Source organism: Lates calcarifer, linkage group LG9 (genome assembly GCF_001640805.2).
Source record: "Lates calcarifer isolate ASB-BC8 linkage group LG9, TLL_Latcal_v3, whole genome shotgun sequence".
NCBI lineage: Eukaryota > Metazoa > Chordata > Actinopteri > Centropomidae > Lates > Lates calcarifer.
This window is the reverse complement of record NC_066841.1, coordinates 13,922,986-13,937,886: the sequence shown is the minus strand read 5'-3', so window position 1 is coordinate 13,937,886 and position 14,901 is coordinate 13,922,986. Positions and strand designations below refer to the sequence as shown.

At 38.2% G+C, this 14,901-nt stretch overlaps 1 protein-coding gene across 1 annotated transcript; it reads left to right on the top strand.

Annotated features, from left to right (window-relative positions):
* Window positions 1-2,976: 2,976 nt before the first annotated feature.
* lman1 (lectin, mannose-binding, 1) lies at window positions 2,977-14,448 on the top strand. The gene is made up of 13 exons (XM_018662348.2): window positions 2,977-3,232; window positions 4,655-4,809; window positions 6,228-6,335; window positions 6,805-6,866; window positions 7,251-7,350; window positions 7,598-7,721; window positions 8,038-8,096; window positions 8,269-8,401; window positions 8,623-8,810; window positions 9,191-9,267; window positions 13,169-13,331; window positions 13,688-13,812; window positions 13,903-14,448. Exons 1-13 carry the CDS (start codon window positions 3,013-3,015, stop codon window positions 13,937-13,939), a joined length of 1,551 nt encoding a protein of 516 aa, XP_018517864.1. The 5' UTR covers window positions 2,977-3,012; the 3' UTR covers window positions 13,940-14,448.
* Window positions 14,449-14,901: the final 453 nt, after the last annotated feature.

Sequence of the window (14,901 nt, the reverse complement as noted above, 5' to 3'; positions counted from 1 at the left end):
AGGTTTTTAGTGATGTGCTTTAAGACTTTCTTTTCCTTTCCTTTTCCTTTTACATTCTGACATTCTTTATCTACAGTATCATTGTTTGCTGAGAGATTATTAAATCTAATCTCCTAATATTTATTTTTCAGAGTTGCAGACACTAAAACTCATCTGATAGACACACGTCTTTGTTCTCACTGAGTGTCTAACTGCCATTTAGAACACTACATGGAACCAGTTTGACAATGAGCAACAATTTCACATTCTTGTCGTAGAATTCATTACTGTGCTTCTCTCAAATAGAGTGACACAGAAAAGGAAAAAAAAAATCCTTGTTGTCTGATTGTGCTGATTTCTTCTATTGTCTAGTATAAGAAAACATAACTCAGGTGTCAGTTTTTGCATGTTTGTTTGTTTTGTTTTGTTTTTTTGCCATTGATACTCATCTTAATCTATTACTATCCACTCATTAAAGGCAACAAATGTTAAAATGAATGCCTCAGAGCTGTGAAAAAACTCTAACTGTACTCTGGCCCTTCGTCCTCTGAGTGTTGTCTATTATCTGGCTACAAAAACAAAGGAGGTATCTATTTTGTTTATGTCTATTCTCACACCTTCATTGACCTTTATTAGAAGGTCAATGAATTTTTATTAGTAAAATTGTAGTCAAAAACAACACAAAGGCATCATTTTTGTCCAATCGGAAAAATGATAAAATATATCATAGTTTTTAGTTAGAATATGATTGGCACTATATGTGCCATGTAACATGTAAAGCAAAAGGTTCCCAAAAACCAACAGGCCAGCCCAGTTCATATGCTGAATGACTATAAAGACAATGTATCCTTTGCATGTGAAACTGAGGAACCATAAAACCTTATTGCTGTAAACCCACAGAAATCAGTCTGTGCTATTTGCTGATCATTTGCCAGAATAGTCAAAATCCCCAGATTAGTGTCACCACAATAGCCTGTTTTGTTCTGGAGCTTGTTCCTGAACCTGTAATCACAGGCCCTCACAGAAAGTGATGCTGCACCTCCAAAAGCAATAGGAGGAAGCTGGTGAAAGTAAATAGAAAGCAAGTAGCACATAATTGTGTCACTTCCCCATCACCCACTGAGGCTTTCAGACAAAAGCTCCTGCAGCCGGTGTGACTTTGTCACCTAACCTTTCACTGACCTTATGCAGCTGATGAGTCGGTACAGAACAACACAGGTAATTCAGCAACTGACTGAAATCACCATCTGGATGTTGGCATACTTTATGTGTTTGTTGCTTGTTGCTTTGCTCATCTTTGGTTACTAACTGAGCTAATTTGTAGATGAGATTTTTTTAAAAGTTGTTTAGAGCCAGACTAACACTGTTTTCTAGAAGACGATACTGATACTGACATTTTGAGTTTATAACTCTCATTATGTTAAATTGTGCAATATTAGATTAAAAAAAAAAAAACCATGAACACATAACATAATCAAACATTTCTAAAAACAATTCCTTAAAAATTCTTAAAGAATTATGACTATGATATTATATTCTATAATACTATGTAATGCTGATATAACTCCTAAATTACTGCAAATGCACAGTATCTGGCCTTTCTGTACTCCAGTTTCTTACAACATATGGGCCAACATATGCACATACTGCTGCTAGACAGTGACAATATCAGCCATAACACTTTAATAATTACTGGCTCCAATTCACAAAACAATATGTAAATAAATCAGACAAGAAGCTATAAATGTATCAGGTGTAAGCACAATGTAGCACACAGTTTACTGAACAATTGTATTTACATTGCCTCTAAACAATACAATCTTGTTGGAGAATAGAACTCAAATATATTAGCATTAGTATTTGTATGAGTAGATTTAGTATTAGTATTGGTGTTACCATTAGTTTTATTGTCTACACTCTTAGTAATGGCAATGCTTTTAGATTAGCAGTAGAAGGCTATTAGAATAAATATAATAATTAGTAGTATGTCAGCATTCATATTAGTATTACTGTCTAGTAAACAAACTGTGAGTGTTCCACAAGTTTAACCGTGTTTATTATTGCTACCACAATTACAAAGTTCTGGTTCACTTGTTGCTGGCACAGACATATGGGTCATATGGGTCAAGTCTTCAAGGGGCCTCAGAGTCTGAAGACCTCTTGCAGTTACAGTTTCTGTTAAATGAATTTCTTGAACGTTATCAAATCATTGAAAAAAAAAAAAGTGGAGAGGACAGCTGTCTGTAGTCAAAGTGCTTCTGCATTCTCCAATAAATTACAATCGTCTTTCAATCATTTCAGCTACTATAAGGAATCACCAGGACCTGAGGCCTGTGTCTCAAAGCTGTAGTGTTATAAGAGTTCTGTTATTGTACATCAAAATAGTTATTTTTGACTGTACAGTAGAACCTATGCACAAATGCAAACAATTTAGTGACCTACTTTATACAGGGGCCAGGGGCTAGGCTTTTATTTGTCAAAATGGGGAGCAGCTGGCCATTACAAGAGACTGAAGTTAGTTGAATACTGCTGGTAATGGCTTAGGCTACTCTCCTCTTCTTTATTAAAAAAAAACTCCTTATGTCTCCATTTTGTTTGGGGAAGGAAACAGAGAGAGAGATGAAGAATAGACCCGTCTAGTCTACAGTATCAAGTACAGTATCCAAAGTAATCATTTGAAAAAGTGGATGGGGCGCCCAAGCATCAGTAATAAGGTTCAAAATACACCAGTAAACTGATCTAATATTGTTGTTAATGCAAGACAGAGTTTGCCAGTTAAGTCAACACGCATACTGCAATCCAAATAACATAACATTTCAAAACAGATCAAAACAAACTCTTAATGTCCAAGTGCAGGAGCTCCCCATGTTGGAGCCCTTGGTGAAGGCTACGCTTTTGCGCCCCTGCTCATTCTGGGAGAGAGAGCGAGAGAAAGGACCGAAAAAATCGTCCAATGAGAAAACGCCCTGTTGGCCCTACAGGCATCCCGTCATGCTCGTGGACTCAGCGCTACGTCAGCAGTGATACCGAAACATGGCGGTGTCCATAGTGCGGCGCCCGGTTGCCAATGCTGTTATGTTGATATTAACTTTTCTCGCAACGTTACTATTCCACCGCAGTTTCGCCGATATTGCCGCAGGTGCCTCGACGTCAGAAGAGACGCCTCACCGCCGGTTTGAGTACAAATACAGCTTCAAAGGACCGCACCTGGCTCAGACAGACGGCAGTATCCCCTTTTGGATCCACACTGGAAGTAAGTTTGTGTCCAGCTGTCAACATCACACAGCTGCTGGACATATATTTTCTTAACCGTAACACTCGCGAGTCACGGTAGCCCGAGGACGGCTAAGGTTTCGCACGTTAGCGGTTTGTAACGGACGTGTTTCCGCTCCGCACTTGATGCCTAGAAGTGACAGCGGTTTGCTTTGTTAATTCAAAAGTACATTGGGAAATGTGTATGTTTTAGCAGCCTATCTTTACAGTGTCCATATAAACGGGTGCTGTGAGTTAGTTAAAGGCTCTGACTGCTGCAAGAGTCTGTGCAGACACATGCGAGTGAAGTGTTGAACTTTCCTCCTTCAAAAATGGGCCTTTGGATTCTTGCATCACACAGTGAGTTGTCCAGCTGCTGACATGAAGCATTCAATAAGTGCTGCTTGAGTATTTTACCAATTAATCATTCAGTCCAAAAAATGAAAAATGACCCTTACAGTTTCCTAATACACAAGTGGACAATACAGAGGTGACAGAAAATGAGAGGGAGTGGATGATATGTATAAAATGTTCGTGACTGGACTCAGACAGTGTGATTACATGGCTTGCAGTTTAAACCCATAGGTCACCGTGCTTGTTTAGTCCCATCAACAGCCCAAAACACAAGGTTATTCAGGTAACCGTCATGTGACGCAATAATGAGCAGCTAATCCTCACAAATGAAAAGGTAGGGTAGGTAATGTTTTCTGGTTTTGCTTGAAAAAATGACTATTGATGACTTATTGATTTATCAACTCAGCTTTACGTTATATTATACCCCCACAACAAGGTTGGATCAGGTTAATTTATATGTACAGCACAGGGTTTTCCTGATTGATTAACTGTTGTTTAATTTAGCAAATGTCAGAAAATAGTGAAAACCGCCCATTACACATTTACAGAGCCAAAGATGGTGAGTTCACATTATTTGTTTTGTCTGACCAGCACTCCACAGTGAATCGTTATATGAAACAGAAAAAGCAGCAACTAAGAAGAAGCCATAATAACAATCAATCGATTATCAAAATTATTAATGAGTTGTTTTCATTTCAGCACAAGTATGTAAATCTTTATGTGACACTGCGTGAGCCTAGTTTGTACAAAGAAGTTATCAGAGGAAAATATTCTAAAGTATCTCAATCATTTCCTGAGACAGTCTGGAGATTAGAGAGCAGACACACCCTGATAATGCTGGCCTGTAATAACAATACTACAAATTAGCTGGAGTGGAACAAGGAGCCACACACTAGGGATTACTGTTGCATGAATGGTTTCTTACACCACATACGCTGTTTAAGTTGTAGACAAATGCGTCATGACACAGGATGGGATATTATTTTGATAGAGGAAATCAAACTTAATGTGTCACTGAAACCCTGCTCTCTCTCTCCCTCTCTTTCTCCTTCTCTTTTATCCATCCCAGATGCTATTCCTAGTGCAGACCAGGTGCGGATTACACCATCCCTCAGGAGTCAGAGGGGCTCTGTGTGGACAAAAAACAAAGTCAACTTTGAACACTGGGAGGCTGAGGTGACCTTCAGAGTATCTGGAAGAGGCAGAATGGGAGCAGACGGTTTGGTAAGGAGGGGTGCAACTGCAGGGGGGTGGGTTACTAAAGCAGCGAGAGCCCAACATATACATATTTCCTTTTCAGGGAATATGTTACACAATGACCACTTCTGATCACAGCTGAAGTTCAGTTTAGGTTTAATATAAGTCCTGGCATCCCAGAGCTGTCTTTCTTAACCATCTGGACACTTAACCTGATATAACACTGAATTTACGCAAGACTTACTGTATCTACTACTGTATACATCTACATTAAGCAGGGATGTAACGCTTCTAAAATCAAGACCACAATACAGAGGTCCACAATCTCGTATCGTGAAAGGGAAAGACGGAACCGTAAACGCTCACCCCCCCACAACTCCCAACCCCCATGTAAAAGTCACATGAAAAAGTGGTTAACAATGCTAATATTCCCCAGATCAAGGTCTCAAATGTATCGTCTTTTTAATATTAAATTCAGGTGTCACCTTGGTTCTGAAATCAAAAATCTTAAAATGATACCCAGCCCTAATCTGCATGACCCTGTAATTTATTCTTAATCCACAGCCTTACACCCAATAATTTCCAACCTCAGACTTGATGAACAAACTAAGTCTTACTCCAGGTTGACCATGTTGATGTAACAAATATAGATAGCCTGTAATGAAAGCTGAGAATAAGATATATTGTACAACACTAAGTATAGTGTGCCTATCTGACTTGGCAAATGAGATATGGAAAAACTGCATATCCTGTTTCAAGAGGTGTGTCATGCTCATAGGGTGAAATGACAAGCATTTCCCCACCTGGCAAATAAAAACAAAAGAGAGAACCATAAAAATCTTGAGCTAGCTTGTACTGCAACAATACAGCTGGATTAAACTCAATTGGACCGCCTGAACCAATATTTTATTATTATTATTATTTTAAATTTTTTCACTATGAGTGAGGCTAAAAAGCGATGAGCTGTAACTGAGCATGAGTCCTAGCTATTCGATATGAGCCATCATTGCACGTGAATGACAAATATAACCCTTTAGAGTTTTTGTCAAGTGCTATCAGCAATATTTAATCAAAGCTGAATTCACTGATCAGAAGAAAAGACCTGCTGTTCACAAGACAGGATACCTAAGACTTGAAGTGTGCTGCTCAAGTACTTCTTACTGTTGTTTTGCTTTTTAAAACATGCGTCTTGGCAATTCTCTTCTATCAGGGTGTGACAACCTCAAAGGCATAACACCATTCTGTCCTTAATAATCCTGCACACTCTTATTCCCTGTGTTACTGTTGACCTGACTAAGCTATTTGTCAGGATAGAAGCTCACCTTGCACCTCAAAACACTGTTTGAAAAGATGGCTACCAGTTTGAAATGCTTGGCTGCATTAAGGTCACTTAAACAAATATTTCCAAGGAAAATACCTTTAACCACTTCTTCTTTGTCTGACAGGCTGTGTGGTTCACAACTTCGCAAGGCCTCGACGGTCCAGTGTATGGAGCCGCCGACCGGTGGAATGGAGTTGGAGTTTTCTTTGACTCTTTTGACAATGATGGAAAGGTTTGTGTCAACTTACTTAGCCCTAACGATTAATGACCTCATATTTCCAAGAGTGTTATGAGAGGGGAGCATGGGGAGCTTTGTAAACTGCACATGTTGAAAGAAAGCTGGCCGCAGAGCCTCGCAGCCAAAGCTGTTTACAGTCTTTGTTTCTTTCTGTTTTTGTTGGTAGAAACAGCCAGTGCAAAGATATTCTGATACAGAGATAGTCTGAATTCACACAAAGACGGCTTCTGTTCAGCTACACACACTCATATAGGAAGCGTGTTAAAAATAAAAATATAATTGCAAGATGATCCATCTGTCATGCAAAACATGTCTTTCATAGGTAATTTACCATCACATTTGAATATTATTTATTTGTGCTCAGGTATGGGATTCATATTTTGGCATAAGATTACCTAAAATCAAAGCCCTCTGATGAAAAAAAGGATTAATACATCTCCTTGTTTTCTCATCTTCATTCTAGAAAAATAACCCAGCCATAATTGTTGTGGGAAACAATGGCAACCTTGTTTATGACCATCAAAAGTAAGTAAACATTTTCTTTTGCTTTGCTCTGATGTCATCTCCAACAAATTTTGACAACTTAAAGAAGATTAGGAAATATGATTATATTTGCTTGGAAAGTAAATAATCCTCCATCTTTCCTAATCTCCCCCAGGCCAGTGAAAGCTTTAAATCACTTTTTCAATGCCATTCCAGTTTGTCTTAGAGGTCATGGTGTTTTCCATACCACTAAATGACTGTTTACAAAAACATACATGGGCATTAATGTTATTCACTTATCTAATAAACTTTGATCACACCGTATTTCTTTGCCCAACTCATGTTCAGTGTCTATGTGGAGCCCTGTGTGGTGTATGAATACAAGTTATAGCTCTATCATTGTCTGATGATGTTGTTTTCTTCCAGTGATGGCACCACACAGGCCCTTGGCACATGTTTACGAGACTTCCGCAACAAACCATATCCCGTCCGAGCCAAAATAACCTACTACAAGCAGACACTGACGGTAGGAAACAATATCAACACTATCAACACGCAGAAGCAAACGCACACACTCACATGTTGAGAAACAGTTATAAGGGTCATGAAGCTCTATATATATATATATATATATGTGTGTGTGTGTGTATGTGTGTGTACATACACACAGACATATATATATAAGCCAATGATCATATGATATCACATATTGTTGAATGATCAGCACAGTCAGTATGTTGTTAGCTGCAGCACTGGTCTTTCCTCCTCCTCAGGTGATGATCAACAACGGTTTCACTCCAGACAAAGAGGACTATGAGTTCTGCACAAAGGTGGACAACATGGTGATTCCCGCTGAGGGCTTCTTTGGCATCTCAGCTGCCACTGGTGGTCTAGCAGGTACTGCTCTTCTATTCTCTGTGTTTAAAAACCCAATGAAGTCTGTGTGCAATTGTTTAAAAAGCAACACGCAGTTCTCTTAAGCCCTCTTAATTAAACAGCACAGTCAGGTCTGTGGAAGTCAATCAGAATTTCGACTTCTTGTCTAGGCTGAGCTGAAATGTAAAGTTTTACACCTAAAGTTGTCTGGGGTGGAAGCATGAACGAGCTCCCCCATTACCTTGTTCTCACAATGCTTTAATGTAAAGTGTTTCCATAATTTTGAATATGTTTTTCTGTGGTAATTTTCTAACTCAAAATTTCTTTCCTCTATCAGATGACCACGATGTGTTGTCCTTCTTGTTATTCAGACTCACAGAGCCAGGCCAGCAACCGGTAACTACATTTTCCTAGCTCCCAATACTCTCCCAGTCCTGTGTGTACAATTTACTTTTCTGTAGCTGTGTGTCTCAGTGTGCGCGTGCATACATGTGCACAACATAGCCTAAGCACAGCCTCTATTGAGTTTAGAGTGTTTTTTTTTCTTTTTTTGTCTTTCCCATTGAAGCCCCCACCTGAATCTGAGATTCCTAAAGAAGAGAAGGACAAGTACCAGGAGGAATTTCAGAACTTCCAGCAAGAGCTCGACAAAAAGAAAGAGGAGTTTCAGAAAGAGCACCCAGACGTCCAAGGAGAGCCAAGTTAGTGTTCTGAAACCAAATGGCCCAACTGATTATGTAAAATGCATTAGAAAAAAATCATTATAAAGAGTAGTTTTATTTTATTGAAACAAATTAAATTCTATGAAAAGTACAAATTTAAGAATTATAATATACTGAAAGAGACATGTGCATGCCCCTGAAAAGTTTTGTATATTTCAATTTAATTGGTTTTAATCCTAGATTTTTGTTTTCCTCCTCAGTCGAGGACTTGTACGAGAGCGTGAATGACCGAGAGATACGTCAGGTGTTTGAAGGCCAGAACCGGATCCATCTGGAGATCAAACAGCTCCACCGGCAACTAGCTATGATCCTGGACGAGCAGCGCAGATACGTCTCTGTTATCACTGATGAGATTTCCAAGAAGGGGACGAACGCCGAGTCAGGACAGGTGGGCATGTCATTGCCAAAACTTTTTACAGCACACAATGACAATAGGAACAGGATTATAATTAGTTTTATATCATCTAGTATTTCCCTTCTCACACAAACAAAGAGGTTTTGGGTCTGACAGCCTTTAATTAATTTCTAGTCAAGTGTATTAATCTAAAACTGTTGTAACACCTCACTGGAAACCTGCTCAAACAGTGTGACAACACAGAAGAAAAATCCCACAATGTCATGCTTTCACTTCAGTGTCATTTCTGTGTTCAACTGCTGAAGTAAACCGTTTTTATGACAGGTTATCAAAATGTATAAACTGTTTTTATGATGGCTCAAATGTCAACACTAAAGTAACCTCCAGACTGTTGTGCTGTATTTCTCTTTTAGGTGGATTCTGCCAGTCCCCAGTTGGGCTCTGTCTTAGCCACCCAGCAGGAGGTGCTCAGAAACCTGAACGAGCTGAGGTAAGTAACAGCAGCATCATTTGTTGTTAATGTTTGGTCAGTTCTTAAAAACGAGCTGTTGTTTTGCAACATACTCCAGAAAAACAAGGGGAAATCCTGCCGGTTAATTCCCTCAAATCATATTTAATCTCAGGATGCAGTGACTACGACATCACAGGTGTCTGCCAGCCTGATAATCCAGCTGCAGTAACAGCTTCCTCCACAGTCAGTCTGCTACCTAATGACTCCTCACCACCCTGCAATCATCTTAGCTCTAAATTATCTCACTCATTTGTTGTTTCCGCTTGTGGTATTGATGAGATAGACATAAAAAGATTGATTACATTTTAAGAATTTAGTAGTTGCATTAGTTAGAACTGATGAAAAACAGGACTTCCTTGCAGAGGTGTGAATATATTCTTACATACATTTTATCAGCTGCGAATGATTTTTGATAAGAACTCTGTCTTTGCTGAGACATACAGTAATTACAGTGTGATATCTATATTAAAGTCCAGTTGTAATTCTCTTCTTTAACTGTAAAATGGTCTCCTTACCACTCTCAGATGACAGCCTGCCCAGATTTTTAATGCCAAGATAATACAGCTTAAGAGATTTTATGATGGTGTACCTTCCATGGCAAAGACTCAAACGACTGTTTGATTTTGGTACTTACAGTGAGTAAGCCTGATTAGGTGTACAGAATGTAATTTTTTGACATTTAGAGCTTTTATTTTGTCAATAACATATTTGTGCTTCTGTATTGCTTGCCTAAGGTGCTTGTGGGCTTAGTCATTGTGAGCACGCAAGAGATTTAAAAAAAAAAAAAAAAAGAAAAAATGCTGTCACCGTTCTTGTAGATTAGTGAGTGGAGTTTAATCAGAATTTTCCTCAATTCTCTATACAATTAAGATATAAAATATCTAGCTTGTCTGCTTAAGTCTTCAGTTCTTCAGTTTACTTCAGCACATTGTGCCCTCTCAAAAATCAACTGTATGAACAATTAGTATTTATTTATTCAATGATGGCATATTTATCCTGCCTCTGCCCGTTTGATTGTATGCCTTAATTTTAACACACCATCTGCATAAAGAATTAATCAGAATCACAAGATATTAAAGATTTTATTTTATGTAACATTAATCTTTTAGTCTCATGTCGTATCATAAAAGAACCAAGCTGTTTATATGTCCTAAATCCAACAAGACATTCATCCTCAAATGATTTTGCATGCACAATTTTCTTTATTATATGGCTGACCCATAACTCACACTTGTCTCATATGTTAATTCCGCCTGAATGCCTCTTTAAGTGAATTTTATCCTATAGATGGCAGAGAAAGACAGAGTTTGTGTTATGATTACATTTTAGGAAAGCACATCATCAGACTGATAAGATGAGGTGTTGCACAGGAGTAAGCTGATTGGCACAGCGACCCTGGCAAAAGGCTGCAGCTGCTCCCTCAAATGTGCTAAATGATCTGTATTACTTTATAGATTAAGCACTCAGTTTATCCTGACCTGTCGCATTTAAACACAGAGTTTATGATAGGAGTTCATCTCAGACTCTCCAGTATCCAAGGAGGGCTTTCAGCTCATAAATGGGTCACTTGTAGTAAATGAAGATTAGATGTAGGGTTTAATAAATGCTCACTTACTTTCTCAAGGGAGATTTTTTTTCCCCTCTCCGTGAAACAAATTAGATTTTGTTTATATGTCATCCCTGGCCATCCCTTCAGACTCCAGCCATGTGGCCGAGCAAGAAAAGGCCACATCTTAGCACCATTTTGTCCTTATCAGATTAGATTAGATCTTTAAATACATCTGTCATACGCAGGCAAAACATGGTTTCCCTCCAATTGATTTCTTGTCACAGTCTCCCTCTCAGGGCCTTCCTACTTATGCTGCTGGAATTCCTTTCATTTGTCAAGTCATTTTTTTCTTTATAATCGTCTTAGATGTGTTTAAGATGATAAGGGAAACTTATTGCTTGCTCCCTGTAAGTAATCAACTTTAAGAAATTACATTTTGTTGAGAAATATGATCCAGGCTTAGACATCTTCATTCTCTTCTGAGAATGGTTTACACTGTATTTTAACTTCATTTACTGATGAAATAGAAAGTGAAGATACAGCTTTAAAGATTGCACATTCAATAACAGGCAAGCCATGACTGTAGCAGTTTGGAGGAATGATGCATGGAAAGGAAGTCTCTGCACTAAGCCAAGACATAGTCCAGCTATGCTAGCTGTTACCCCCTACTTCCAGTCTCTATGGTAAATGGTAAATGGACTCTAGTTATATGGCACTTTTCTAGTCATACTGACCACTTAAAGCACTTATACTACAGCTGACGGTCACCTATTCACACACACACACACACGCACAAAGCTGATACAGCACTTGTTCAACATATATGAAGTGCTCTAACACACAGACACACACTCATTCACACATGATAACCAGTGATACATCGATGATAAATCAGGACCAGTTTAGGGTTCAGTATCTTGCCCAGTATCTTGGCCAAGGATACTTTGGCACGCAGACTGGAGGAGCTGGGGATAAAACTACTGAACATCTGATTAGTGGCCGACCCACTCCACCTGCTGAGCCACAGCCGCCCGACTATGCTAACCTAAGATGACTCACCTCTGGATGTAGCTTCATATGTAATGGACAGACACAATAGTGATATCAGTCTTCTCATCTAACTCTTAGCACAAAAGCATACTCTAAGCGTTTTACCCACAATGTCAAAATATGTCTTTAAACTTGTAGAAAGTGAGATCTGTACAATGACAATACACTTGAATTATATCATTATGTTCAATAACCAGTGTATATACTGTAAACTCCACTTAAAATATACTAAAGTTAGACAAAACTACAACATGCAGAATTTATTTTAGGTCAGGTACTCATTGTGCTTCAGCATTAATATAAATGCCTGCTGTGTAATACAGCTAGATCATAATATTACAGTATTAGCTCATTGTTGATATATCAGTGTCAGGTGTATGTGAGCCAATTAGCATCACAAAACTGAACAAAAATGTCAAAATAAATTTGGGGTAATGTCCATTTGTCTTGAAATGGATAATCAAAACCAAAGACAGCTTTCCTAATTGTGGAAAATTAAGTTCCAATCTAACTAACCAATCAGTAATTGTGAGAAAATGTGCCAAATATTGCAAGTCGCATCCACATTAAGCCAGTATTTTTCTCACATGAAGAATCAGGCCATTTCTGTCCAGCTGATTGGACCACTTTTACTTTTTATTTATTTTAAACATTTTCTCTCCCTCTCTCACTTTGGAAAACATGAAGTGTCTTCACTCCCTATGCTCAAAGATACAATGTAATACATTTCCAGTGACCAAATTTATTTGTTTCCACCTTGTCACGCGCTTTATTTTTAGCTTGTATTTAGCATCACGATGAGACACTGGATTGCATATTCCAGATAGAGTTCTCTGTCTGTTTCTTAACCTTCTGTACTTGTAATCTGTTGTAAGAACATGTTTTTATAAGGGATTAATTTAGCAATCATGACCTCTTTTATCAGATGGTAATTTTCTGTTTTTCAAACTTTGAGAATATTTACCCTCTTGTGAATAGGGATTAAAAGATTAATTTTGGACTACTTGTATTATGGTAAATAAATGATACCACACAGCCATATTATTGTGCATCTTGTTTCCCAACATGAATTCACTCGGCACATGTATCAGACTGTCAAAGCTAAACATTTTGACTTTACAGCAGAGATATTTATTTGGTATTAAAAGGCTGCTGAACTAAAGATTATTTACTCCAGTCTATTGGGGGAGCTAGTTGCAGTACAATAGTTACCGTATACAGGGACTGTTGTTTCCTGGCCTGTAACCTGTCACTCAGTATGTCTTCTCTTTGTCTCTACAGAAACTCCTTTCATGAGTCTCTGAAACAGATCGGCTCAGCCCAGCACCAGGGAAATGCAGCTGGTATGGGAACATATGAGACCATTCAGCACTTCAATGACATCAAGGAACATCTGCACACAGTCAAAAGGGACGTGGAGCACTTGGTGCAGCGTAATGCTCAGGTCTGGATCACCAGTGTGAGGAATGTTTGAACCAAGGGTTATGTTGTTGTTATATTGTAAATATTTGATCCAGTTAGTTTTGGTTTCACATTGCGCCCTAAAGAACATGCGTTAAGATGTTTCAGTTTGATCTGGGTCGAGACCGCCTTTTTAGGTCTGACCAAATTTTGGTCCTTTGGTTCAGATGATGGTCCGAAGCACCCTACACACCTGATATTTTGGTATGGACTAAACTCAAAAGTCCTATAGTTCGGACCACGCAAAGTAGGTGTGAAAGCACCGTTAGTGCAGTTTATAAAATCAATCAGGATTCAGTTGACTGAACTCTGCTCTCGTCTGCATGTTTTCACCTGCAGAATCCTGCTGAGAAGATCATGAAGTGCCCTGAGGTGCCTGCAATGCCTTCCTGCTTATCCACTGTTCATTTTGCAATCTTCATCGTCGTCCAGTCAGTCCTGTTCTTCTGCTACATCATGTACAAGTAAGACGTTGTCGTAATTTTAATTTGGTTTTATGTAAGTGTGCTTGTAAGTCTCTCTGTGACTCTAATACTTCTCTTTTTCTCCTGTAGAAGTCAACAAGAAGCTGCAGCAAAGAAGTTCTTTTGATGAAACATACTGTTTTTCTGAAATGAGCGTGTGTAAATGAGGGAATGTCCATTTTGTTAATTTTTTTTTTGGTTTGATTATTTTCAGATTGTAAGTTATTGTATTTGAAAAATTTGGTTATGTTGAATACATTTTTTAAATGAAATGCAGATTTTTAATTTGATCAGTAAATCATTGATGTACGGATGCTAGTGTGAGACTTTTTGTTCTGGATTTCCAACATTGATGTTCATATGTTCCTTGCAGTATTTTTGGTTGGTCAGATCCTTAGATTTTGTTTTCAAAAGCTGAAATCTGCCATAGTCCCATTCCATGAAACTGAACTGACGACAAAAAGAACCTGTGTTTTGAAATGTGCAATTTTGTATAAAATAATGCTGAACTATTGGTGATGAAAACTCAAGAGAGCAGATGTCTGCTTCCGTTTATCTGTTTTGATTGAGTCAAACATGTCAGAATCTGACATATCCTCTACCTGAACAATTTACATAAACTGAAAACATAAATTACTCTGTGGTGTCTAGCCTCATGCTTAATCAAGTAGGATACACTTTACACTCTCCTGTTCATTTGTCATTTTTACATTTTACACCAGTTAGTAGCTACAGTACTTACATTTGTAGTTGTACATCTTAACATTTGAGCACCACTGACAAGGACCAGCAAATGATGTTGATAAAATTTAGGCTCTGACAGGTCAAAAATTGACATTGTTTGTAATTTCTGAATATACTGTACAGTTAGCATTTATAAGCATTATATAAACACTTAACAGTTTACAACACATTATTTAGTTGTGAGAAAATGTAAAATGGACATTTATGAGCTCAGATTATTTCTCTACACACATTTCCCAGCGTTTTTTCCTGTATTTCTCAAATCTCCTTTTATAAAGCATAAAACTGATGTGTACAGGTGGAATAAGTATTAAATTCTTTGTACAAGGAGTTATAGTTATCAAC

Bases quoted from the DNA above. Each gene is read 5' to 3' on its own strand.
- lman1 (XM_018662348.2), top strand. From the start codon at position 3,013: ATGGCGGTGTCCATAGTGCGGCGCCCGGTTGCCAATGCTGTTATGTTG. The intron at 7,722-8,037 runs GTACTGCTCTTC...TTCCTCTATCAG, and splicing joins TGCCACTGGTGGTCTAGCAG to ATGACCACGATGTGTTGTCC. The intron at 13,332-13,687 runs GTCTGGATCACC...TTTCACCTGCAG, and splicing joins TGGTGCAGCGTAATGCTCAG to AATCCTGCTGAGAAGATCAT.